This window comes from Trichoderma gamsii, assembly GCF_001481775.2.
Source record: "Trichoderma gamsii strain T6085 chromosome Unknown Scaffold_27.2, whole genome shotgun sequence".
Taxonomy (NCBI): Eukaryota; Fungi; Ascomycota; class Sordariomycetes; order Hypocreales; family Hypocreaceae; genus Trichoderma; species Trichoderma gamsii.
The window spans coordinates 113,570-140,619 of NW_020171364.1; the positions used below are offsets into that span (position 1 = coordinate 113,570).

General features: G+C 45.7%; 7 protein-coding genes across 7 annotated transcripts; 4 read left to right on the plus strand and 3 right to left on the minus strand.

The window, feature by feature from the left end:
- Positions 1 to 94: 94 nt before the first annotated feature.
- TGAM01_v207344 (hypothetical protein) lies at positions 95 to 1,612 on the minus strand (the record flags this gene model as incomplete). The annotated part of the gene is made up of 1 exon (XM_018807579.1): positions 95 to 1,612. One exon carries the CDS (start codon positions 1,610 to 1,612, stop codon positions 95 to 97), a length of 1,518 nt encoding a protein of 505 aa, XP_018659223.1.
- A 2,278-nt stretch (positions 1,613 to 3,890) lies between these two features.
- On the plus strand, positions 3,891 to 5,064 carry TGAM01_v207345 (hypothetical protein; the record flags this gene model as incomplete). The annotated part of the gene is made up of 3 exons (XM_018807578.1): positions 3,891 to 4,055; positions 4,112 to 4,297; positions 4,348 to 5,064. The coding sequence occupies 3 exons, from the start codon at positions 3,891 to 3,893 to the stop codon at positions 5,062 to 5,064; spliced, it is 1,068 nt and encodes a 355-aa protein (XP_018659222.1).
- Positions 5,065 to 5,901: 837 nt separating this feature from the next.
- Positions 5,902 to 6,756, plus strand: TGAM01_v207346 (hypothetical protein; the record flags this gene model as incomplete). Its single annotated transcript, XM_018807577.1, has 1 exon — positions 5,902 to 6,756. The coding sequence occupies one exon, from the start codon at positions 5,902 to 5,904 to the stop codon at positions 6,754 to 6,756; it is 855 nt and encodes a 284-aa protein (XP_018659221.1).
- A 900-nt stretch (positions 6,757 to 7,656) lies between these two features.
- TGAM01_v207347 (aspergillopepsin-2 precursor) lies at positions 7,657 to 8,454 on the minus strand (the record flags this gene model as incomplete). The annotated part of the gene is made up of 1 exon (XM_018807576.1): positions 7,657 to 8,454. The coding sequence occupies one exon, from the start codon at positions 8,452 to 8,454 to the stop codon at positions 7,657 to 7,659; it is 798 nt and encodes a 265-aa protein (XP_018659220.1).
- Positions 8,455 to 14,190: 5,736 nt separating this feature from the next.
- Positions 14,191 to 14,979, plus strand: TGAM01_v207348 (NAD dependent epimerase/dehydratase; the record flags this gene model as incomplete). The annotated part of the gene is made up of 3 exons (XM_018807575.2): positions 14,191 to 14,457; positions 14,516 to 14,696; positions 14,753 to 14,979. 3 exons carry the CDS (start codon positions 14,191 to 14,193, stop codon positions 14,977 to 14,979), a joined length of 675 nt encoding a protein of 224 aa, XP_018659219.2.
- Positions 14,980 to 16,099: 1,120 nt separating this feature from the next.
- Positions 16,100 to 17,868, plus strand: TGAM01_v207349 (hypothetical protein; the record flags this gene model as incomplete). The annotated part of the gene is made up of 5 exons (XM_018807574.1): positions 16,100 to 16,270; positions 16,345 to 16,442; positions 16,494 to 16,841; positions 16,898 to 17,041; positions 17,097 to 17,868. The coding sequence occupies 5 exons, from the start codon at positions 16,100 to 16,102 to the stop codon at positions 17,866 to 17,868; spliced, it is 1,533 nt and encodes a 510-aa protein (XP_018659218.1).
- A 1,268-nt stretch (positions 17,869 to 19,136) lies between these two features.
- On the minus strand, positions 19,137 to 26,028 carry TGAM01_v207350 (short-chain dehydrogenase; the record flags this gene model as incomplete). Its single annotated transcript, XM_018807573.1, has 13 exons — positions 19,137 to 19,479; positions 19,527 to 19,795; positions 19,869 to 19,965; positions 20,043 to 20,747; positions 21,611 to 22,083; positions 22,140 to 22,230; positions 22,312 to 22,384; positions 22,439 to 22,671; positions 22,728 to 22,794; positions 23,438 to 23,648; positions 23,693 to 23,748; positions 23,871 to 25,223; positions 25,425 to 26,028. 13 exons carry the CDS (start codon positions 26,026 to 26,028, stop codon positions 19,137 to 19,139), a joined length of 4,575 nt encoding a protein of 1,524 aa, XP_018659217.1.
- Between the last annotated feature and the right edge of the window lie 1,022 nt (positions 26,029 to 27,050).

A 27,050-nucleotide genomic window follows, 5' to 3' on the forward strand; every position in this document is an offset into this window, starting at 1 on the left:
AGATATTAGGCCTAGTTGATATAAAATGTGGCCAATTGGTAGACAAGACTTGTACTGTAGCACTCACCTGCTACGTACAATATAATTTCAGCGCTCACTGCTCACTACAGCCGCCAGTTTTATCCGTCAATCGGCCGACAAATCCGTAGAGTCGCAGACGCCACAAGTACGTGTGGTGCAGATCTGCGCGCCAGCCAGCCTCCGAAAGGTTGTGACCAGTGATGAGAATCATCATGAAGAACGACTCGATGATGCTTGGAGGAATGTTGCAGATCAATTGTCCGGTAAGAGTCCATCTCATTGCGCTAGCTCCAATAACAAGGCCTATGGCAAGCAGGATGCCCAGGACGACGGTGATTTCGTGAGCGCAGATGATGCCCATTTTATTAGAAAGGCAATAGTTGATCGAGCTGTAGTTGACCTTAGCTCTCTCTGGAGCAGGCACTCCAATCTCATCTGATAGACCGGTATCCTCAAGCTTGGCCTCTTCTAGAGCAAGTCGCTCATACTGATGCAGCCGCTGTTGAACATTTCGGAGGACAAAGCCGTCAATCAACCCGATCAAACCTGCGTAGGTGCCAATGAAAAGCCACCAATTGTTGCTCCACTGCATAACAGGGCCAATGCCGGCCCAAATGATCAAGACTAGGAATAGCAACGCGACACCGGCAAGAGTCCCAACAACATCTGCATAATAAAAGATGATTCGTTGGAAAGTACCCAAAGGAGGCGCTGGCACAACAACGGTGGGATTTGGTTCGGTATCGCCACTGAGCATGCGGAGCTTGAGTTCAACGTCCGAGTCGACTTCGAATATGGAATTCATGCACTTCTCAACATATTCATCATGGCGTTCGCGGATGTTAGCCAAAAATGTAAAGATTAGGATCATGAGTGCCGAAGTTCCAGAATTGATATAGAGCTGCCAGCGATCGCTCCAGTTGCAGTATTGCCCGAAGCCGAGCCAGATGAAGATACAAATCCAGTACACGCAAATAGTACCAAAGTGACCCAGAACTACCGCGGTATGATTGGAAGCTCGGTTAATCCAGCTCTCTTGAGGCAGGTCAAGGTCAAATTTGTCTGAGTGAGAACTCTCAATCTCCTCAAAAGATGGCTTATTGTAACGATCGCTGGCGAGAATCTGTCGCAGCATGCGCTTCTGACTTTGGGCGCGGGATCTCAGACATGCAGAGATCCGGACCTGCCTCTCGTATCCGTTGAGTTGTTGACGCATAAGAAGCGAGTCAAAGAAGTAGCTAATAATGGCTTGCACATCTGAGATGACTGCAGCCCAGTTGTCAGATTGACCATAGGGAATGCCGAGAAAAGCCCAAACGAGGAGACCTGCAATCATGATGAAGAAGATTGGCTGAGAGCCAGATGCCTTAACAACTTTATCAAGCCACCGGTCGAGCCTGCTTTTCCTCACCCGATCAACATAGCCAGTGATATTTTGTACAGGTATTCTTTGTTCTGTATCACCAATAACTGCTGACTTCTTTTCTTCGGAGGCAACAGGGTCAGTGAAGATGTACTGAGTTGGTGCAGCATCTTCAATGGCTCCTTTGGCTCCAGGAGAAGCAAAGAAATCGATTATTTGCTTGAACATTTTTGGAGGGTATTGAACGAGGGCCGGATACGGGTTTACTAAGTGATTGCAATATGTGCGTTAGATACATTCAGTTACCACTTGATACCTTAAACTCACTCTTTGTAATTGGTTGTAGAGTCTATGATGACTCTTCGAGCGACTTCACCTCCAACGGCCTGGGTCAAGCCTGACTTGTTCACGCCGTAACTTCCATCAAATTGACACCCATAGACCTAAGGCGGCCAAAGCTCATCGGCAGCTTCGAAAAGAGCCGAGGTGGGAAGATTAAGTCTTGTTATAATAATAAAGTTTGCCAGCGTTGTGATTTCGTGGCACGGATTGGACCACGAAGCGTTGATGATTTTGTATTGGAGAAAGTAAAGGATCCGGAAAGCCAGAGCTGGTTTTAGTGACGAACCAAACGCCTGCAAGTATGAGCAAATTCTGGAATAGCAATTTTTACAAATAATTGTTTGCTGTGATAGTATTTTAAAGTGAAGAAAAGAAACGCCAAGGAAAATGTTTCTCATATAAACCTTTGTGCCCTTCAAGTTTATGCCGCTAACAACGCCAGGCAGTAGACAGGCAGCCCCATCGCATTCGGCCCTCGGGTCTCTAGCTTCCCAGAAAAATTTCTCTTCTATTTGATCTCAGCAATATTACATGAGGCATTTTGTAGAAAATTTTCGGTAGGGAGCCGATGGGGGTGGCTATGCCCGTGCTAACTGCTCAGCCTGCAAGCGTCGTTCCTAATACATCGCGCGCTTCCCCGATGGACTTGCAATATGGAGGTATCTTTTAACTCTTCTTAACATCTCTTCTATACGAAAACCATGACACAGGATTTGCTAGCCGGTGAGTAACATTGCTAAAATTTTCTTCACAGGCATCAACCACCTACGTAAAGGTAGAGACGCAAGCTAGATGAATGTGACGCCCCATTGTAATTAATGCAGCATTTCACAACATTTGTCTTGTAATTCAATCAGTGGTGTTTAATAAACATGTAAGAAGGTGTTATCGGATGTCCATTTATAAGATACGAGGGACATGTCATCGGAAAATTTGCATCCTCCAACCCATGTGGAGCTAAACTCCCTAACTTCAGACGGCCTGAACCAGGAAAAGTGATGACGTCTAATATGAGAGAAAGTGACTTTTTGTCACTTGAGTATATGAAAAGAACTTATAAATCGGATAAGCCAACAATAATGGCCAATCTATTGTATGCGATCTGTTATGTTCTGTTACATTCGGGCGGGGGCTGGAATTACCTTGTCCATCCAAGCCCTATCCAGCTCAGCACTTAACCGGTTTACTAGATTCAATGCTGTAGCTAGACAGTTTTTCTCTTGAAAAGAATTTCTTACTCTATTCAAGAGAGCACCTTTGCCTTAAATACTGTTGGCTACGAGGACTGTCATTTCTGAGATCTATAGGAGCCTCGGATTTAGATCTTACAGCCGAGATAGCGATCTGCACTGGGCCTGTAAACTTAGCTTCAAAGCTAGTAATTAATCTCGGGAGCCAAGAATTATTCTTAAACTTCTCGGCGCATCTTGATCGCCATGTACCCAAGCGAAAAGCGGAACGAAGCTTGATGGCACATGGTCCTAGCGAGCGCAATGTTACGAATGACTCGATGCCATCACATTCTCCTCTTAAAAAGCGAACAGATTAGTCACGGGACAGCCTTGAAGTAAGAATCTGTAGCATATACCATACATATGGTGATTCAAAGTAGACTGGTATGAGATACTCGTGGCCATCAGTGAGTCTAGAACACCGGGCGCATGCTCGGTACAGCAAAGCGTATAGCTATCAGGGATTTTGGGACCGAGATCGTATTAGCATCAGCATTTCATCCTTGTATCAGGCGTTGGAATCATGCATGAACTTCAACAACCCTCGAAGCTTCACCTGTCAAAGATCACGTGCATGGACTTTGTTTCAAAATGGATAATAAACCGGAACTTTTCAAGGGACTTTTCACATGTTTACTATGGGGCAACTAAGACTTTAGACAGCTGCCTTGCTGATCCGAGCCCAATTCATCATGGCTTTATTTACAATGCGACTTACCGCGGCCACTCACCACTCAATTGAGAAGGTCAGCATTACTGCGCGTCGCAAAAGTCCACATGCCCCTGAACAAGTGCCGATGACGATTGTCGTCAGTGAAGTGCGATGGAAGCGCCGGAGTTTTCATATATCTAGATGGATCTCGGGTGATTTTCTGCTTGTCAATCTCCAAATCTCTTGGCAGTTTAGGTCGTCGTGAGAATTCTAGCCCCCCATGTCTCTGAAAACGGTTCTATCGCTGTTGGCGGCCTTCCAAGCTGTCAAGGCCGACTTCTCGCACCCGCTGCACTTCAAGAAGGTTGATGCCGTAGCGGCGAAGAGCATAGCTGCAGCAAAGGGGAGGGTGACTGCTGCATCAGGCAATCTGGTTGCCGACCAGGTAATAGACGCTGTTTATCACCTTCAGCTCTTTGAACAAGATGCTAATCTAAATAGGGCTTTTGGTTCTCCAACTTCACCATCGGCGGTAGCTCCAACCTCGAGATATTGATCGATACCGGCTCCTCTGATGCTATGCTGAACCCCGGCGTCTACAAGCCGGGCCCCAAGTCGGTCAACACCAACAAGCCCTTTCGCATCTCCTACGCCACGACGAATCCCGATGGCTCTGGATCACTTACTGTAGGCAGAAGCACAGTCACAGAGTGGTTATCATTACTGACTAGTCGCAGGCCGCTGGCAAGATCTACCGGGATGTCATCACCCAGCACGACGCCAACCTGACCGTCTCACAGCAGTATCTCGGATCTGTCGACAGCCCCTCCTCGCCGCCCACATTCCCCCACGATGGCCTCATTGGCTACGCAGGCATCGACAGCAGTGCTCTCAATGAAACGCCCTTTTTCCAGAGCTTGTGCGACCAAGGCTCGCTGTCGTCCTGCCGCTTCGGACTGGCTCTCAGCGCCGACGAGACCGGCACGCTCTACTATGGCACTGTCGCGACAGACCAGTTCAGCGGCGACTTGGTCTCAGTGTCTGCCAGCGACGAGTGGATTGTCACCGGCGACGTCACGCTGAACGGCAAGACGGTCCGCAGCAGCATCTCCATCATCACGGATTCCGGCACGACTGTCATCTTCGGGCCCTCGTCGCAGGTCAAGACATTGTTCCAGCAGGCCGGCATCCAGGCGGTGCAGAACAGCAATGGCATCACCGGCTACTACGCCTGCGATGCGCCGCCCACCATTGGGCTGGCATTCAACGGTCAAAACTTCAACATCTTGCCAGAGGCCCTTGCCTTTACCAAGAACGGCAACAACTGCACGGCGAGCATCCACGGGACGACTGATTTTGGCAGCCAGTGGCTGGTTGGACAGGCGTTCTTCCAGGGCAAGTACATTGACCACAATGTGGATGATGGCACAATGGGCTTTGCCACATTGGTGTAAAGTGGTCAATTATGAGAATACGAATAAGCTAGGTGCCTTATTGTACTATTCACGTGCGAATGAGCAGCTGAATCGTGGTAGTATATACTCGATGAGAGATAGCTATGTATATAAATGCATATAGATGTAAATGCAAACCACAGAACGCCGATAAAAGAGAAATCTATTAGGTATAGCGAGGATACGTCATACGTGCCCGCTCTTCCTAAGTATTACTTGCGAGTGATGACTATGCCTATGCGCGAAGGATCTTAGCGGTTTATAGTAGTCGATCATCAATATTTTTCTCTAGAGAGCTTGCATTTCATCTCGGATCCCACCAGGTGATGATTGGCGTCCCCCCTCATAGCGTTCCGTGTTGTAACTGTTACATGTACCATTTGCTCTATTACACAATAGAAAGAAATAATCTAGAAGAATGTAGATAGATATCGAAATTAGATAGAAGTTCAGTACCAAAGGTTTAATTGCATGGGTCCATTTGTCCATCATTCTAGAGACGAGTACCTTCAGTTAAGTCTATACATGGGAATTACTTACTATACAGCCAAGCTTTGATACTTACTCGGAGAAACGGATATACGTCACTTTTAGAACATATTTCGGAAGCTAAACACTGTTGGGAAAGTGAAAGTAGCAATCTCTACAGTAGCCTCACTTTTGGCACGGATATAAATGCCGGCGGATTCACCATTGAACTAGCCCAGAGTCACCGATCACCGACTATAAAAGCACCATTCCGGTGACTCGATAGAACTTCACTTTCCAAGATGATCAAGCAAAACTTTCTGCATATCATTTTAAATCGCCAATAGTTAAGTAACCAATTGGGCGACAATGGAAATAGTTCACGGCAAAGATTTGTCCTTTGCGGACCTTTCCCTGAAGCACCGTAATAGCGGTCTAGCGTTCAAAAACTTATTCATTGGTCAGGAGAACACACCTGAGAATCACCTTTTCGCTTTAGTCCGGTCTGTTGGCTTTTATTCTCCGCGCCACAAACACAACTTTGACCAGTTTCGTTACGCATATAAGGGCGACATTTCCATCAGCCCTGACAAAAATGCCACTGAAGGGGAGCTTGTCTACCATCCCGAAGGTGTCTGCTACGGGCCACAGAAAGATTCTGAAGGGGAGCGGGTGGTTCTTATTTTACAATTCGGTGGAACAAGTGGCCAAGGTTTCCTTTCATACCGCCAATTAGAAGAAGGCCAGAAAGAGCTTGCCCAGCTCGGCCGTTTTGAAGGTGGTAAATATTATCGACATGAGAGCCAGGAAGGTGATGAGCCGCAGGATGGATATGAAGCGCTGTGGGAAAAGTTCAATGGTCGACGCCTCGTCTACCCACCGGGTCGCTACAAAGATCCCATCTTCATGAGTCCGGTCAATTATGAATGGCGCCCGGCAGACAATCTGGCAAATACTAAGGAGGTGGCTTTTAAGAAGTCACTTGGGGTGTTTACCGAGCGCGAAACTGGAGCAGAGATGATCAAGATCAAGAAGCTAGGCCAGTTCTCCATCGCTTCAGCGAATGCAATACGACTGCTTTTTGTTGTGCGCGGCGGGGGAGAAGTGGAAGGACAGCCGTGGGAAGAGGAATCGGCGATACGGGTCTCGCCTGGGAAAGGACTTGTCCTTTCTGCACATCAAGACGCTGAAATCTTAATGTTTACCCTGCCGCTGTTAACTTAAGGCCAACTAGTAGCGTACAAACTATGGTATAAGCTCTTTTCAGTTCCGTGAACATCAATTGCTAGTAACTGTACTGAGAAGTTCCTACGTCGGGCTGAGAGATGTAGAGGGTCGGGAAGGCATATGTAGTTAGTCAATTAGCGATATTAATGAATAAAATAACTCACAAGTTTCTATACTATATATCTCAACATATAGGTGGTTCAGTAAGTTTGATCACGATCTCCGTGAACGAAATGGACTACCAAAAGCCACCCGCCCGAAAAAAGATAAAGGATTCCAGTAGAGCTTTCAGATCTCATGTAACGCATAGCGGCTGAACATCAAATAGCTGATAATATCTTTGGCTACCAATTCTTTAGCTACAACACACGCGGCCATCGATAGTGGAGAATTCAGGGTATGCTTAAGCTCTTGGTGGGATCTACGCCTTCTATCTTTAATATTGTATAGTCCCGCTTTAGAAACAGAAGAATATTGTTTTCCTTCTTCGTTTTTTGTCTTCAGAAGATAAGAGTTAGTGCTTCTGGGAATCCATAATAAAGAAGCCAAATGCTCTACAATTAATAACATTGAACTTGAGGAATAGAGTCAAATCGACCCCTGGTTCGCGACATCGATGCTAGTACATTTTGGTCGTGCAATATCATGGGAGAGTTCACTCCGTCAGGACGAATTACCACAATCAAATGAGTTTTTTATATGATTAGAGACAAAAGCATTTCTTTTATATCACATCATCAATGTTTCACGAAATTGATCACAAAATCGAATTTGCGGCTTAATGTCATTATTTCTGTAAAGGCATATCTAGAACCCATGCTCTTTGTTTCCGTCTCCCCGACCAGCTTGCAATAATTCCTCCGCAAATAGTTGTCAAGTCTACATTGAACCTGCCATTTACACGTAGTTGACGGTAACTGAGCTGCCGGAAATGGTTGTTGATGTAAGGATACTTCCCCTTGAGTTTTCCAGATCAATAATGGTTGAAGATCCGCTGCCGGGTGTAACGGTTGCTCCGTTAACAAGAGCGCTTGCTCCGGTGAAGGTGACAGATCCAAAGTCTGCAAATGGAACCAATGAGCTGCCCGAGGTGAAGTCCTCGACAATCCACTCAGCGCTGGTACCGGGCAGGGGCGAGTTTTGGTTGGAGAAGGTGTGAGAAACAGTCTTTCCACCGGCCGTCAACGTCGTGGTTCCGCTGTTGTTGCCGGTCTTGGTGGCAGTAACGGTAACAACCGATCCGGCAGTCACAGTAATGCCCGAGTATGCGACCAACGAGGCGGGGAGGTACTCGTACCAAGCCTCGTACAGGTACTGGCCGCCTTGAACACACCAGAGGACGCCAGTCTGGATGAGATCGGCATCAGAGTAACCATCAATTCCGACCCAAGCAGCACCGCAATACTCAGTGCTAGAGCTGCCACCAGATGGCACGGTGGGCTTGGGGACCGTGAAGGTACCGGAGACCTTAGTAATGCCGGATGTTGTGAGGGCGGCGCCGGCCCAGTTCGTAGATTCCACATCGGCAGTGCTGTTGACGTTGTGGGAGGAGCTGGCTTGGAACTTGTTGGAGCGACGAACAGCACTTCTGGCGCGGAGAGCATCCATAGCAGCCTGCTTGCGGGCGGCAAGAGGAGTTGCCATGGCGGCACTGGCCACCAAAAGGAGGTTTGCGGCAAAAGTGAGGGACTTCATCTTGAAAAGCTGTTGGACTGCGATGAAAAGGTATTCGAAAGACCTTGAACCGGACTGATGGTAGACTCTGGTGTATTGTTTGAAAGGCTCCTGCTCGTGCAAGACTCTTGAGTTGAAGAGGCTGCAAATAGGACTTTATATAGATGTAATCTCCTCGGAGTACATTGCGCCGATTCAACCGTCGATATCCCTCAGTTCAGAATGGCCCCAAGATGCAATGATCGAAAAAGGAATGTATGATCTGCCATTCAAAGCGAGTTGTCTAAAGTTGAAGACGCCTTTTCCCGTGGCTACACACCATTAGCTGTTAGATCGAACCGGAGTATAACGCATACAATGGTTTTGCAAAAAGAATCACTATCGCGAGATTTGGGCGCCTTGTTCTACAACCTGCCTATTACAGAGAGCATCTCCGATAAGAGCGTGGCTAATGGTGTGCTCAGTACATGAAGCATCGCATGAAATAGAGAGACTGGGCTCGAGATTGGATTAGTCTTGTTGGAGGTGCATATATGAGTAGGCTCTCTAGTAATCAACTTCACTTCCAACTTCCGGCTTGGCGTGGCAATTCCACTTTGAGATGTAAAATGTAGGGGGATGGGTGTTGCATTTTACAACTAACATATATAATTGAGATAAGAATTAGTTATCAATAGTCAATAAAAGCATAACATTTCTTCTGTACAGGTACTCTTTTTGCAGACTGGTTCTGGTTTGCGTATGGCTGAAGGCCGATCCTTGCACCGTACCTGTAGTATTAGCTCCTATATGCATGGCCAGCTCAGCGGTTGGATCAAGACATGCTCTTCTGCCATTATAACGCAATCGGTCGAAAGCTCAACCACCGCTGGAATTGTGCAGGGATCAAATAGTAAGTACTCTTTACGCTTCATCATGCAAAGCTACTATGCAAACGTGGGTGGAGTATAGTTTTCTATCTTATTTCCATAACAAGAGAAAGCCAGCGCTAACTCTAGTTCAATGTCTTTGACATGCGTGGCTGCCGCGCCCCCACGAAACTACTTTGCTTGCTCTTCTAAGTGGCTTATATACTGTGGTAACGATGGTCAGTTTATCATTAATAATAGAAGAAATTCCAACTCCTTTGTTTTCTCCTCTTCTAGCCTTCCATGTTCTCTTTCTTTTCCTTCGCGAAAGTGTTTATCAATGCAAAACTAGTCTCTGTGCATTTCAATGCTGCTGGCTCCGTTTCGTTGAGCTAACGCCATTATACAGCCAGGCAACGCCATTAGAAGGCGGGGTAAGTAACGCATGAAACTGCGTGGCGGATAGTGCAGTCACAATGGTCCGGAGATAACATAGTACTACAATGCTACCCCATAATCAACTTTATCTCTTTCGTCTAGCATGTTTCCAAGCATAAAAGCCGTTTTGTATATAATGAGCAGAGGCTGTCTCCTTCCCATTACAATCAAGACCGATCCTTTTGAGATGGTTGCCCGCACTGGGGCTTGAATGGGCCAAATCTCGTACGCGCGTCGTTCACATTTGGCGACATGTGGGACATTGATGTGAATAGGTATCGCGCTGGTATCGGCTTTTTATGGGAATCGATATTCGATCTTTACTGGATCTTTCTATTAAACAAAGTACAATTTTCCACTTGTCTATCATACTGCATCATATTTGAACTTTACGTCCCCCCATTGAAGAAGTCAGTTTTTAGTAATCAGCTCATAAATTGTCCTGTTGCCACCATAGTTCTGGGGTTTCTCCTCCTCTTTACTAAAAGCTAACTGTTGCTCTTGTTTTGATATAATTCCTGAGGGTTGTCTAATAGTCCTAATCTCCTTCCTTATCTAGATCATCGACCCCTGCACTCGACTGCCGCCGTCTGAAGGTCTTGCATGCGTCGGGCGGCCCACGGGCCGGTAGTCAGTCCACAATGGACGACTCCAACGGATCAATCGGCACGCAAAGAGGGTGTCATGAATCTCAATCATATCCCTTCCCCCGCGATGAGATCATTGAGGGAATGGGAATGAGTTGGCGCCTGCTTCAGGAGAGCTTTCAGAATACACTGGTAGCTTTCTTTGTCTTTGAGAGAAACCGCCTTGGGTTGCCGTTCGCCTCCCTGGTATCGCCAACGGCAGAACTAATTACACCGCATGTGTCTGCAGCGCAAATCTAAGCGCTCCAATAAGCGTATGGAAATGAACTACCGGTCGATGTCGATGACAAGTGCTGTATCATTTAACACCATACTCGTCTGTTAACAGTGTGTAGCTACATACACACAATCTTGTCTGGCTCTCACGTCTTTATCCAATCGTTTATACAGCGATAAAAAGACTGCCACACATTTAATTGATCGGGGTCAGTATCAATACCATCGTATATTAACTTGGACAAGTGTAACGGGTCAATACCGTCCGCATCTAGCCACTGAAATAGATGACAAGAGTCGATCATATTCAGGCACATATACCAGGAGCTTCCTTTTTCTAAAAGCTCATCATGCCCAATAATCGAAATGAGACTTAAATCCACACAACTGCTAGAGGCAAAGCAATTCGTCCTGGATGACCATTGCTCCAAAGCAATTGTGGCCGGATTGACTTGCGATGATAATGGCGCAGGCAGCTACGGCGGCGCCGTCATTGTGTATAATGACGACTATGGCTGCATATCATCAGCGATACATGAGTGATAGTTAGCTGAACGGCACACGAGATTCCGTTGATGGAGAAAAGAATAACTTCAGAGCACATGAAGAACGCATGTGGGTTGGCCGACACACTGTATGAGGCGATCACATACATGCATCGCTTGTTTACCGCTGATCCGGCATCTCACGCGCCCTACTAAGAACGATGTACCATTAGAATCACAGGGATGAGGGTGATCTACGTACAAGTACTCAGTACAAGCGAAAAGACATGCACAAATACAATTAAGAGTTACCTATGTGCGCAATGCAGATCAGCTAAGCTTCAATTCATGCTTAATAGCCGATCACGTTTTGCGCCATAAGGATCTATGAGGTATCATTGCGGCTAGGTTCGAGATCCTTTCTATCAATCTCCTCAATAAGATTCTGCAACACCTTTACCTCTATGCTGTTCTATGCCGTGAGATAGCTATCACTTTAAACCAACCCTTGCGTACGCGTAGTTCTAAACCATAGTTACATTAATTATCATGCGACTATATGATCTCATATTCCGTATGAGATGTCTTTCGAGGTGCAACTATTATATAAAGCTTATTATTAAATACTTATGCTACGATACGTAGATTCGCGATTATCCAATCGCGTACTTGTCCACACAAATCGAAATTGGCGATGATGGGGTCAGCTCCATATAGCAACAGTTTGTGCGTGCGTTAACATCGCTGCCCATGAAACGTATCTGTAAACCCTATATTTCTGATACGAAGTTTTGTAAGTGGAAGATCCTATCAAAGGCCGTTCCATCTCTCAACATCTTTGAAAGCCCTGTGGAGCATTTCTTGAAGTAGGGACAAATATCCTATCGCCTTTTCCAACACAACCGAGATGTGCAGCAGTGTTTGGATCTGAATGTAGTTGAAAACTTCGCACGCTTCTATACCATCCAAGATATAGCTTACATAGCGGGAATGATGGGAAGAGTGTTCGTAGTTTTGGCGACTGATCTCTTTCTAGGTACTAGCAATAGGATTGGGGATTGCTTGCCAACAAACTTACTTGCGTTCATCAACCACAAGGATTTGATACACTGATTAATCAACATACATAAACTCTTGTGATCATTAATTAAACATTAGCTAGATCTAGATTGCCTAGCGGAACAGAGCGTGAGCCATCAGCACTACGGATGTCTTCCGAATTGTGTTTCTTTATTGGGAAAGGCCGGTGCGGACACCAGTAAACTAGCGCGACGCCTCAAATTGAGAGCTCAAATACTAATTAAGATCTTACTGCCTAAGTAACAAGCCACGGACATGTACGCGTGGAGAAAAGAAGCAAATTTGGCAGGTTGACTAAAGCAGGAAACACTAATTAAGAAGCCAACTATCTCCTCCTGTATACACTAATCCAAGTTAAACTCTTGATTGCAAAGATGTAGTATTTAATGTGTGCATTTTGCAAATTTTCCATTTCCATCATGTCTGTTTTACTGCTACCTGGATCTCACGTTTCCTGCGTAATGCTCAGCAATGAGACGCTATTCATCTCTTTGCTTCATTTTCTATCTTTGTTTTCTATTATGAAGGATGCCACCTAATGCTAAGATCCATTGAGTTCCTCGCTTCAATCTCATGATCAAACGGACGTTTCTGTCAACCTGAAGCCCCGGGGCTACCCGCCTTTCGTTGCCAGCTGATTGACTGGGTTCTCAACAAGCGAACTGGTAGCTGTGATGTTTTCTAGCGAGTGCGTCTAATTATCGTTATCAATTGCTCTAAACAAGAGAAAAGAGACGCACAAATATGATTCACGGCCAAGTTTCGTCGGCTATTGGCATTTACTGAGAAGCATAGATTCTCCATATGCCTACAGTGCCTCGAAATCAATTCCGACGAATCCAGGGTAGATTTCCATACTAGAAACGGCCAATTTTGTTAGCTGCACAGCTAATTCTACGGATAGTAAGATGACAATAAAAGGAACAGAACATGGATAGTAGATTAATTAAATCTGATATAAATGATAAGTTTAATATTACCATTTGGCAATGATAGTTTCATTCTTAATGTAAGTAGAAATATATATGTCTACTAGAAGCTCGTCGAAATTAATATCTCTCCTCCACCGTATATAATGTAGGTCAATTCGTCATGGAGGTCACTTGTAGCTGTTTAAGTAACGTCGGAATTGATCCATTTCTATCAAATCAACTAAAACTTACAATATCTAGGAATTGCCCGAAGCAGTGCTAGTGACGGTTCCAATTCTCGTAGCTTTCAAACTAGATAAAGTCCAGCTGACTCGGATTTGTAGGATGTGTTGAACCGGCGGCGGCGACTGAACGGCCTTGGAAAATATCGGACTCTCTCGCTGTCTCAGATAACACCGAGCATCAATTGCCGGAGCGCATGCCGGATTTTAATCTAGAAATAGAAACGAGAACCGCCGTCAAGGGGGCTCGCAGAGGTCATTGCTTCTGTGTACAAATGAGATGTGGGGGCGAAATCGAGCCCGTCGCAGGTAACTAACCCTGAAAAACGGACTATGTACTACTAATACCTACTATTCAGTTTAGTATACCACAGTTTACGATCGTACCATACGCAGCGAAGAACAGAGCTAAGTTGCAGATCGAGAACTGTGTTAAACGCATACGGTTAGTCCAAAGTAAACCTCCGGCGAGCTGCCTCGTCTCCAGCGACATCTTAATTCCGAGCCTCAAAGATGTTCTTGCTTGGATAAGCATCCATTTAAAACGCCGCTGGCCGCACAGTGTGGGCATGTACGGACTTATGCGGACTTATACACGCGAACGACATGACGAAATCTACTTACCAACAGCGGATGAGCCCAAAAGTGGACAGACCTCGAGGGGCTGTTCTCTCAGGGCATTTGTCAGCTGCAAGGGTTCTCAGTTACATCCTCAGCAAAAATAGGTATACTATCGTGTTTAACAGCGCAAAAAAGTATATATATTCTGTGATAATGGAGGCTTCCAAAATCCACTGGCAAGCTCACTTTTACTTCCTCTTTATAACTACCTACCTATAGACAGTAGCAGCAACCCAAAGATATCCAACTAAAAATTCACATCAGACAACATGGCGCCCGCTGAGTATGCTATTCCTGTGGGAAGTTTGATCCTAGTCACCGGTGCCAATGGATATATTGGATCACACGTTGTCGATCAACTGCTTGCGCTGGGTTATAAAGTTCGAGGCACTGTTAGAGACAAGAAGCCATGGCTAGATGAGTTTTTCGAAAAGAAATATGGCAAGGGCAAGTTTGAGAGTGTTTCTGTTCAAGCGATAGAAGCTGCTGGGGCCTTTTCCAACGTTGCAGAGGGGGCCAGTGGAGTCGTTCACGTGGTAAGACATAGCGAATACCAAATCTCTGCTCTTTCTTTACTCATTTTTTCACGCATAGGCTTCGGATGTCTCTTTTGGACTCGATCCCAATGTCGTCATCCCGATTGCAGTACAGGGCACGATCAACATTCTTGAGGCAGCTGCTAAACAACCTTCCATAACACGTTTTGTCATTACGTCGTCTTCTGCTGCCGTAATTAATCCTGAGCCAAACAAAAAGGGTGTCAAGATTGATGAGAGTAAGTTGAGAAGAAGTTATCATCCCTGTCTGACCTGATCTAATTTACTTTTCCAGACACATGGAACGAGGCTGCAATCAAACTGGCATGGAGCGGTAACCTGACCGGCAATGTTCCTGAGGGCCTTGAAGGCGCTATTGTGTACTCGGCCTCAAAGACCGAAGCAGAAAAGGCCGCATGGAAGTGGGTTCAAGAGAATAAGCCTAACTTTGTTCTTAATACTGTCCAGCCCAACTTTAATGTGAGTAAACCTTTGGACTTTTCTTGCTATGGAAATCGCTGATTAGACGTTTAGTTCGGCCAAGTCTTAATACCAGAGCATCAGACTGGTTCTACAATGGGCTTTGTTCGTAAATGGTTCAAAGGCGACTTTAGCATTCTTGGCTTCCCACCTCGTAAGTTCGCCAAAGCCAAAAAGGCAAATGGTCACTCGAAGTGGTGTGTCATGAAGTCTGACAGTGTATAGAACATTTCATCGACGTGCAGGACTGCGCTCGTCTGCATGTGGCCGGCTTGCTTGACCCAAGTGTCAAAGATCAACGCATCTTTGGCCTTGTCCAAGAATTTAACTGGACGGACATTCTAGGAATCTTCCGTAAACTTCGTCCGGAACTCAAGCTGCCCGAGGATCCTGTGAATGAGGGTCGTGACTTGACAGAAGTTGTACCAAAGGATAAGGCCGAGAAGCTTCTGAAGGACTTTTTTGGCCAGCCAGGCTGGACATCGCTGGAGGACAGTCTGAAGGCCGGTATCGCGGATCTTTAAACGCAGCGCGCGTTAAGGCAATAGTATCTAGAAAGGCACAAACTCCTTTATTGTGTGTATGTGCGTTCTTTGATCCTTGCGAGTAATGGAAAGATAGTTTGGGTAATAAGTGACGGGATGCACTTTACATCAACTGTCTTTCGACCATTGCTAGACTATAAAAAAAAATAGAGTTATTATGCTCAGAAATGAAAGACAAGATGCCGAGATGTCTCAAGACCACATTATATACAAGTCTTCTCTAGACAAAAATGTATGCGCTGAAAAATGAGGTGAGCCGAGGTCCACTTGATGCTGCGGGCTAGTGCGGAACGATGCGGACTGGAGCGCACGAGTGCGGACGCGGTTCCCGAATCAACATCTACTAATCAGAAACGCCGGCTCCAGGCAAGCTCTCCCTTGACTGCTATAGTTTGCTTGAAGAGCACTTACATGGATTACTTTCTCAGCAAATTGACTTTCAATTTTCCCATCTCCCTGCTCAATGGCTAACAGAGGGATTCTTGCTCAGTACTTGATCCTTTGCCCACAAATAAATAAGATGTCTTCTCGTCGACCTTTAGTCTGTGGGACAGCGAAGTCAAGGCAGTTTGCCAGAGTCGTTTCTTTTTGCAATATTGAGAAAAGGTTTAGAGAAAATGTCTGAAACATCTGATACCAAAGATTCTCCAAACACTCGAGATGATAATGGGATATTGGCTCCTGCGGCGGATATTTCTCACGTCGAACAAGGCAAGGCAAAGCAATCACAACCCAGTGTTCGAGATAATGTTCTTGCCTTTTGTATTGTGTTCTGCCAATTGGTTCAAGTAAGTCATTGATCTCTTATTCCACGCCTAATTAAGAGTTTTCGAGTTCAGAGCATGGCTAATCCAAGAGGCAGGCCATACCCTACGGCGCGGGACTCATAGCAGCCATCGACATACCTAAAGCGATCGGAGCTCCTGAAGACAAGGCCATATGGATTGCAGCATCATATCCGTACGAAATTCTCCGATTGTTCTCAACAAGTGCATAGTGCTGACCAAATAGACTGACTCAAGGAGCATTTGTGTTGATAGGAGGACGAATCGGTGCTGTTCATGGGCACAAGAACACCATGCTTTTCGGTGCCTGCATATATGTTCTGTTTCATCTCATCACTGGGTTTATGAGAACGGCCGACACTGTTATTGTTATGCGGGCTCTTAGCGGCGTTGGTGGAGGAATCATGGTTCCCAACCTCGTTGCTATGCTCACCATCGCCTTTCCTCCAGGCCTCATGCGTAATATATGGGTTGGCATGTTTGGTGCCATGGGCCCGGTAGGTGCAGCTGGCGGAACCGTGTTCCCTGGCTTTTTCGGTCAATTGACGGAGTGGTGGTGGCTATTCTTCTTCTTGTCAGTGTCTCATAAATGTTATTTCAGTATAATAGAAGCTAACATGCGAACAACAGGGCCATATTTGGTGCCGTCGTGTTTGGCGCAACCTCGTTCATTCTGCCTCCCGACGGTGTGCCCATGGATGCAACCGGTACAGTTGATTATGTTGGGGCCTACTTTGGAGTTGCAGGCTTGGTCTTGTTCAACTTTGTCTGGACGTGAGTACGATTGTTTGCTTTCCGTCAAGTTACTGGCTGCTGACATGGCATATAGACAAGCTGCTGTCGTTGGCTGGCAAGAGCCCTATGTGTATGCTCTTCTCATTGTATCCATCTTACACTTCGCGCTCTTTGTACTATGGGAGGGGAGATTCGCCAAAGAGCCCATCCTTCCTCTTGGTATTTGGGGCTCTCCGTCGTTCGGACCGATGGTATTGTCTGCGTTCATGTCATTTATGGGGGTCGGTATCTTCCTCTACTATGTCCAGATCTGGAACATAGAGATCCGACACTATTCCAACCTGCTTACTGCCGCGGCCAACTCAGCTTTTGCCATCGTTGGCACGTGTGGCTGTTTCGTCAGTGCGATTGCCGTACGCTATCTGCCTGCCCAGATAGTCATGGCTACTGGCGCCATAGCTGCTGTAGTTGCTGGGGTCATTTTTGCTACGATGCCGGCACAGCAGACATACTGGGCTCAATGTTTTCCTGCATTCATCATCATGGGATTTAGCCCCGACTTTATCTTTACAGCAACGCAGATTATCACCAGTAATAGCGTCCAGCGGAAGCACCAAGGAATTGCTGGGTCTTTAATGGGCACTATTCAGATGTACGGCCTCAGCACCGGACTGGGATTTGCTGGAACAGTCGAGAGATATACAAACGATGGTGGTCGCGACCAAGTGGGCGGCATTCGCCATGCTCTGTATCTTACAATCGGCATGGCGGGTGCCTCTGCTCTAATATCTTTACTGCTAATTCGAATTCCGAAGGACCAACGTGAGGGCTGGGACAAGGAAGACGAAGCAGCAGCGGAGGCGTAACTAATGCACCCGCATTAGTTTCGCCTTCATGAACACGGATGATTCGTGGCATGGTACTTGGCGATACCGCTCCTACATACACTTTTATTGGAGACAAGATGCTAAAGATGCTCTGGCATAGAGGATAAAGCGGTGGGCAGGTACCTAGATGCCTAGATGTCAATTCAACGCGAATAAGTGTTTTTAACTTAACTTCATTTTGTAGGAGATCTAGTATATATAGATCGGCTATAGACCGATTCATACGCTGTGAACATTGGTTTTGCGAAAGAACATTTAGTATAGTTACTTATACTTACAATCAATAAGAACATAGTGTCTTGTGAAAAAGAGATGTTGCGCCTGAGAAATTAACACTGCCATAAAAGAGCCTGAATCCATGTACCTTCCATTTTTCGGTTATCGGCAACAGCTTACTACTATTGCGCGTGCAATTGCTTCACAGCTCGGGATCTTCCGCAACAAGTACAAGTATAACTTACTCCCAAATACTGTAATTTAGTACTGCCCTGCAAATATAGATCTCAGCGCAATGGGATTTTCTAGGCATTAGTAATTCTCGAAGTTCCGCGGCACGCCTCGAATTCGGCGTATAGGCGGTGCTGACAAACCCCAGCGGGGTTTGAAGAAGCCATCGCTCTTGTGCGGACTTCCGAGGCCGACTCTGATGCTGGTATGGCAAGCTAAAGAGATTTAGCTATTTTTTGTTTAATGATTGATCGCGGTGATAGGCATGGAATTACGGGACATTTGATCCTTTTCGCGTCATTCAGGCGATAGCTCTCTGGATGTGGACAGGCGTAGGATCATGTCCGCATGTCGCTATATCGATCTCGCGTCCAAGCCAGTGTTTGCCATACTGTGAAAGAATGAGACGAATGAGCATATTAGAGGTAGAGAATTACTATTCGTGGATACTTTAGGCAAGGTAGCTTCCTCGCCAAGTAATTGGTGGCTCGGATAGCTATTCCGAGACAACCACCACCTTGATGTAGAAAGAAGCTCAAGCGTATGCCAATGTTGCTCAATAGCCAACCTATTCATGTTTGTATCATTAGAATGTTCCTTTCTTTACTCCACAGACCAGCCAATCAGTTATTTTTTCTTGGTATATTTCAGCATAGCGCGGGTGAAAGAGTGATTAGTACGTGACAAGTTCTTTTTCATGATACAGCGGTACCGTGTGTCTTAAGTTATCGAAGTCGTGAAAAGCCTCCTTGGCGTTCAAAATTTCCAGATAGACTCCTGCTATAGTTAGCACGGGTATCTTAAATACAATTGAGTAGGTAAGACTTGCTGGCCACATTCCACCGTGTACAAAAGTACTGCAGCAGCCATCTGAAGGCGTTGATCTTCTCTTGTATGTCTTCATCTGCTTTGTCTTGCCTCATTTCCATGACTACCGCTGTGGCTTGGTATAGAGTTTGCATGAAGAATATGGGCAAGCCTTCTTCTGGAGCAGTCCCACCTTCAAAGTCTTTTCTGAGGGCTGATGCCAAGCGACCCATGACTTCTAACGCTCGTTTAGTTTCCGGAAACATGCCAAGGCATGCGTCCCTCGTATTGAGACGGGCTTGCTGCCACTGCTGATTCTGGAGTAGAAATATTCCACTATCAAGATTATTGATGAGTTATTAAAATATCAAGGCTTCACTCACCAATAAGAAAACATAGTTTGGCAGCAAAATGATAACCTACGAGTTGCATGCTCTTGTTCGGCAGCATTGACTTGAGCTTCGAGTGTACGGCGCAATTGCTTCGTGTCTTCCACGAGACAGACATAATTCTCCGAACCAGATGTCTCAATAGCTGCTGCAAGCCGAAGAGCTTGGCTTGTCAAGTATGTTGCTTGAGCCAGTCGAGCAAAGCTGCCAGTCTTGAGGTGAAATGCGGCAGAGATGGGTATAGCATTAGGCGGCAATACGTCCTGCGAGGTAACAAACATTAGTCATATTCTAGTGTATATTTGATATGGATAAGGTGCATAAGAGGCTTCATACACCTTCTAAGAAAGATTGATCGTCTACGGGAAGATAATAATTGATCTCTGGGTCGCCCGTAGCTAGACGCCTGGAAGGGTCACCGAAGTTCAAAAAGCTGCATCACCGGTTCAGTACAAAGTTCTCCTAGGATTATATGAGAAGTAACAGTGTACTATTACATAGCCTACTCACCGATCTAGTGCCAGTACTGCCCACCAGCTTCTTCTTTTCTCCTCTATCTCCATCCAGGATCTGTTGAAGTCGCTGTTGTCCGTCATCAGCTTATCCAAGCCCAGAGCAATGCCATATCTGGCACAGGCACCAACGGTCAGATAAGCAGCCGGGTAAATAGCATTTCCGATCTCATATAGGGCAATGAAAATTGCCGCTTGGAGGACTTGCAGTGACATGAGGCCACCTGCCTCTATCTCAGAAAGATACCGCTTTGACGTCCTGTAAAGCGCTGTCTTTTGACTACCACCATCATGGACCCCAGTCGCACAATACAGCTTCATGCACAAGGCCAACAGCGTGCTTTCCGATCGTCGAGGAGATAATGGGTTGAGTGAAGCATGGAAAAAGTGATTCCGGCACACTATTGGTAGCCACGAAGCATCGTGCGAGAACAACACTGCCGCTATGTCGCGAATCTGCTGAGTGTCTCCGACATGGGCCGCAACGTCATTGGGGAGCGAGACACAAGTTGGAGGAATATCCAGCTTGATGTCGCGAAATAGCTTGGGCGCCAGAAACTGAACAGCCCTTGCCGTTTCAAAGGTAGACTCCAAATCCGGCATTTGATCCCATTGCAGCGGGTGAGGGTCGTCCGCTGCCGACAACGAGTCGTCCCAAACTATTTCTGGTGTATATGAGCGCTTGGCTGGTAGCTTTGGGTAGCTACAGCGGATTTCTTTCCGCAAACATAGTTCGCATGTCGGAAGGACTCGATCGCATCGCCTTTTACCATGGCGACACGCATGACAAGAAATCCGCGAACGAGCCACCCCGATTTGCGACGATTCCATGGCTACCTGGCGATGGGAACTCAAATAAATGCTGAGGCCGCCTTGTTATTTGATGTGGTGTTTAACTGTCAAGCAGCGCAGCAGCTTTGGCGGCGAAATCTGCTGGTATTGCTGACAGTGATATATACCAGAAGTTAGGTTATAGATTTCTTCCTTGTAATAGGCTGATGATTATTGAATATTGTGTATGAAGACTAATCATTAATTTGCAGATTATTAAACAATGGAAATACAGACCAGTAGTGGAGGCTAAAGCTGCCACGTACTCAAAGTGGCTGGCAGATGTGCGGCGTAACCAAGTTGCTAAGTAAACCGCGATAGCCACAAAAAGTCTGAACTGATTAAAGTTTACAGCAGCGATTGAGGAATAACTTATCTGTATTGAAACTTGTTCTATTATTGGTATAATGAAATTATGAGATATATGGAGGAATCTTGTTCGTTAGCGAGCAGCCCTCCGCACCTGGAACAGGCTAAGAAAAGTAAGAGAATGAGAACAAGTCGAAGAGAGCTATATGGATACCCATGATGGACAGCAGGTCTCGTCAATGGGTCAATTTCTACCCACTGTTTTGCAAGCATATCCATCTTTTTCTTCAGTCTTTAAGACACAAAACCTTCCCCAGTCCAGTAAAGCTCCCAGGATTAGTGTCTTCAGCTGAAATGATGTGGTGCGTAACATGAGCGATGAATCCTTGACCGTTGATCAGATGTTATGTCTCGACTCCTTCTAACACTTGCTCTGAGATTTTCCAAAGTGACTGAGCCAGCTCTTTGTTGCGCGACCTTTCTGAACCCTGGGTAATCTTCCCGGGCCCATTCAAGAACTGCCCTTTGTATCGATCGGCTTCTTTTGCAACGTCGGGCGCAGTCGCACAAAAGAGTTGCGTCAATGCACCTTTGGCAGGGCTTTTCATCACCAGTTTCAAAATTGGCTTTAACAGACCGGGGAACACTCCCATACCGCCATCGGTTGCGACGGGTCCAGGGTCAAGCGTTAGAGCTATAATGGGGGAATTTTGTTGCGTTAGTCGGTTTTGAAGTTCTTTTGTAAAGAGGATATTGGCCAATTTGCTGGTGCCATAACGTCTAAAGACTGCTTTGCGAGACGTATAGTCGTTAGGATTAGTAGCGCCAGGGTCACTAAGATCTTTCACAGATGCAAAGTTGTTGCTATTGGGCGAAAACTTCTCCGCCAAAGAGCTCACCTAGTAAATGCATTTAGTAAACTCATTTTGAAGGCGTCTAGTATAAGAAGACGTACTGTGACTACTCGGACATCAGAGCCTGGTTGGTCTGCCGTGGCCTGAAGCAATGGCAAAAGTTTAACGGTGAGAGTAAAATGGCCGAGATGACTAAATAAGAGCATTAATTTTTGGTAAGAAAAGAGAAACGAATCTATAGGATGAAATGGAAGTAACGCGCTTAATACTCACTTTACTCCAAGTGCCTGTTCCAGTCCTTCTTTTGTGGTGACATAATCATCTGACGAGATGCCTGCATTGTTGACTATATCAAAACAATTAGCATGCTGTCAGGGATGGCTGATAGACAAAAGTTTACTCAAAACATCAAGTCTTTTTTCGGTAGTTGAGAGTAGGTTTGCAGCTTTGATGACATCAGATAGCGATGACAGATCCAGCGGCAACCACTCCAGAAGCTCCTTTGGGACAGATGGGTTCTCAGAAAGAATATCGCTTATCGCTTGTTTCGCTCGAGATTCAGATCGTGCGCCGATGTATACTTTGGCACCATGCAGCACAAGTTGCTTGACTGTTTCGAAGCCAATTCCAGAGCTATTCCACCATCAATAGCCGATTAGAAGAAATTCAGGATGGCTTCAACAACTCACTTTCCTCCAGTCACTAGTACCACTTTGCCGGTGAGGTCAGGTATAGAGGTTTCATTCCACGCCATTGCTAAGAGTTTATTTTTTGCGCGTCCAATTTAATTAAAACAAGTCTCAATGCCGGATCGCCTTTATATCAAAATTTATTAGGTATTCGAACCAACACTATATATATCAAATCCAGCTAATATGTGCTATGAACCCTTATTTATATAAGAGGAAAAACATTTTTAAAGCTGTATACTATCGCCGTCGATCATAGACCTACAATAAATGATTTATGATTGCTTGAAGAGATATGTAAGAGTAAAATTAACTGATAGAGAACCGAATAATTACAAATACCCAAAGAGGACAAATTGGTCAGCGATTTGGCGGTACTAGCTTGACATGTATGACCAATACACGCTATTTATAACCACTAAAAGCTCCACAGTTCGGAAATAGTTACCACTATTTTGTCAGTCGGGATACATGCAAGTAGTTGCTTCCTTATAACTTTCTTTGGCTCATTGAAGATACATGGCTAACAAAATAGGGCTGCTAATTCAGTTTGACTTCTCAACTAGGGAATTGTACATCCGCTGGAATAGGGAATAGGTTCCTAGCTACAAGCAGTACACTAGCCGACTTTAGTAAAGAGATGGGCTATGGCTGTAAGCGAGCGTGCTAGTCTTCCTATACCTAGGAATTGAATTCTCATCTATCGTTACTATATAATGGAACTCCGTCGCCTGTATCTGCTTCGAATAAATCCTGCCAAATGTTCTTGATCTCTTTGAAAACCTTCTGGCCGTACACATTATCTCTATAAAGATTGTCGTCTGCTTTTGTCAGGCATTGCGCACAAAGCACTCGTGCCTCTGCACTTCTTTGCCGCAATACAAGCTGTTGGACAAATTTCTTGCCGTGGTCAAAGTTCCACTGTGGTTGGGCCCAAGGGCCTCCGTTGAATTTCTCAAGCTTACTCTCCAGAGGGAAAATGCTTCTTCCATGGTTTCATCACTCTCGCTTAGCATTAAAGCTAGATTTGCTTCAGTAATAAGTGTGTCCGGGTGAAGATTGCCAAGTAGCTTCTTTTTGGCATTATAGACATCCCCTCGTAGTTTGATTGCTTCCTCAGTCTTATTTGGTACCTAAGAACACAGGAAAGATGCTCCATGCAGTTTAGCGTTTCATTGTGCTCATTCCCGAGAACGCGCTCAGAGCGAGCTAGAGCTTCACGTTGCATGGCCTCAGATTCTGTGTAATCGCCAGTCAAAGCAATGACGGCGGCAACAACACTCAAGCTGTCAATCGTCATAGGATCATTGTCACCTAAGAATCGACGCCTGTGGTCGAGAACGCGCTTCAAAATTGGCAGAGCTTTTACGTCATGGTAGATAACGCCCATAAGCCAGCCTAGCAGGTCCATACTATCCATCGTATCGACATGGTTTTCCCCGAGAAACCTGCAATTTATCTCCGTCGATTGCTGAAATCTGAGTAGAGCTTCGCCATAATTGCCATTCCAAGCGAGATAATCTCCTGAAGACATGTATAGCTTTGCTCTAAGTAATTCCGAATCCTTGGTGGCTTTCTTGAATTTATGTTGAAGAATGAGCTCTGCATGAGGAACCAAGATTTCTGCGAGCTTAAAGTACTCCGGTCCAGGCTGAGATGAAGACTCAGGAAAATGGGAGGAGATGGATTTTAATGCTTCGAAAGCCAATCTATCCATATCCTCGGGAGCCTCTTCCTCTAGCCACCACCTTGTCGCCAACTGTACAAGGCAATGAGTGCTAAACATAGAATTATTCTCTTCGATGAATGAAAAGGCTTTCAAAAGTGCAGCTGCTTCCTGGAAGTCAAAATCATCTTCTACTTCGTCTTCATCTTGCAAGAGTATAACAGGAATTCCCTGATGCTGGAAAAAGTTGATAAGGCACAACAAGTCCGCTGCTCTTCGATTTGTCTTTCTTATGGACTCGAAAGATAATTTCCATGTTTTTGTTACCGACTCTAGTGTGTTTTCTGGCCGCGCATGTTCAGAGAATTCGTAACTGAGAAACTTCGCCTTGATAGCATCGCTTTTTCGGTACTGCCTCAGATACTGTTCAACAGTTCTTTGCCTCTTTACCATAAAGGCAATTGCTTGAGTGATTGCGAGTGGAATATACTCAAGTTCTTGGAGGAGTTCAAATATCAGCCTGTCAGAGCAGTTCTCTCGCAAGCGCTTTCTGACTAGGCTAAGCCCCTCTGTTTTTCCTAGTTCATGGATCATGATGGGCATTTCGGGATTCGCCACATCAAATGCCACGTCCCGACTTCTTGTCGTGAATAGCAGAGAACCATTTTCGCAATGAGGTATGCACTCAGAGGGGGTTTTGCCGACAGTCATTGTCCCGCAGAAAAATGCGTCCCCATTATCCACATTATCAATAACCATGAGCCATGAGCCCACGTGCCGAAATTCAAGCCAGTTCTTCAAGAGCAATGCCGTATCAGATTTAGCACCATCTGGAGTTGTTATACCACATTCACTAGCAATTCAGTTGAATGACTCTTCGAAACGAGCCACTGTTGCAGCATTCACCCACAGTATGGAGCATCTGTCTTTATCACGTCTCCGGTAGCAGTACTCTAACGCTATCTGGGATTTCCTTTTAATGTATTAGAAATGTTGTCAACGTTACTGGGAGACGTAGACTTGCCCTATACCTCCTAGACCACAGAGAGCTGCCTTTGGCTGACTTCCCCCTTGAACTGCGAATGCATGGTCGATTTCTGCAAAAGTCTTATCCCGCCTGACGAATGAGGGGTTTCTGTCGAACGGCACTAGCCAGAGTTGATCGGGGCATGGAGGTAGCTGCTGCTCAATTTTGAGATGGTTGAAGTTTTCGATTACCTGATGAAAGATTAAAGTCTTGGTGTAGCTTTCAAGTGACTCCGCAATTTCCTCAATTTTTTGATCATAAGCCAGACTCTTAACCGCCTTAAGTTTTCGCTCCCAAGAAGAATCGGAACTCGAAGGGAGGGCCTTCTCGATGACCCTGTCCAGCTGTTGTGTCTCTGCCAAGCAACCCCTGACTACTGGCATAAGTGCCTCCTGGGCCTCTTTATCAGTGAAGCCATTGTCTATGTTGCGTTGAATTTTTCTCAGGCCGTCAAGTATGAGGGGTAGCTCTGTGCGAATATGCTTGAAGGCCCTAGGAACACCATCAACGGCGGAGCTGAAATCAGCAACTCGGGTTGCGACTTTCGCTCCTAGCTCAATAAACTGTATTATTGTGCCGGCTAGACTGACTGCGGTAATAGGATCCATGTGGCAGATGTCGTAGTTTTGGTGGAGGTTTTAGTATGGCTTTGCGGGTTTGCTTCAGGGGCTAAGAGTGGAACCTGCAGGCAGACGAGAAAACGGCGTGTGAATCGCTTGCTCTATTTTGAGAGCTAATATGCATAAGATCCTAGAGTTTTTCTAGAAGGCGATGATTGTTTTCAGTAGCTTCTCCAACGAAAGGCGAAATGCATACGTAATTGATTTCACGCCTCCCCATTTATGCCTCAGATCTGTGGGGGATGCCCAAATCCTTCTATCAGCCGTGAATGATTGTTTCCAGCCAATGCAATCCAATCGATTGCTGCGGATAGGTAGGTACACCGAATTGGTGTGTAGCACTATTATACTGCGAATCCTGCCTTAGATCTAAAAATTGCTTCCCGAAACATTGCTGTAATCTCTATCAAGGAGAAGCTTAAAACCCCAGTGCCAGGATAGGTAGTCAAACAAGTGCACAAATTACCACATTTGCACAATATGTCGTGAACAAATATATTCTGGATCATGGCTGACATTCAGCGTTCTGTTCTCCTGTTTACCGCAAGCGAAACTATGTGGGCCATTCTGATGGCGGCATCCCGCTTAACGTATCTCACAAAAAGTGATGTTCTCACTTGATCAGCCGTTCAATGAGTTACGTTATTTTGGAGAAGCATCAGATACTCTTCAAGTGTTTTATAAAGGCATCAAATGCCCTGCTGGAATACAGGTACCGAGTACATGTGGCCCGTCTCCCTGACTGCGCTTAACCTCTTTAGGCTGCCACTCTCCCATTGGCCAGGATCCCAAGCTTGCGACGCTCGCCTCGCCCAATTGGGACACTGCTCTCCTACTGGCTATAGCAACGTCTCTCAATCAACGCTTTTACAGTGCCTTGTTCAGCGAATACCGCACTTTTATAGCATCAATCTGAGAATTGGCGGGCTTCGGGGTGCTCAAAAGATCGGAGATTACGCAAATTCCGGATGGCGATGCAATTATTCTTGGCGTTGGCCATGTCAAACGAC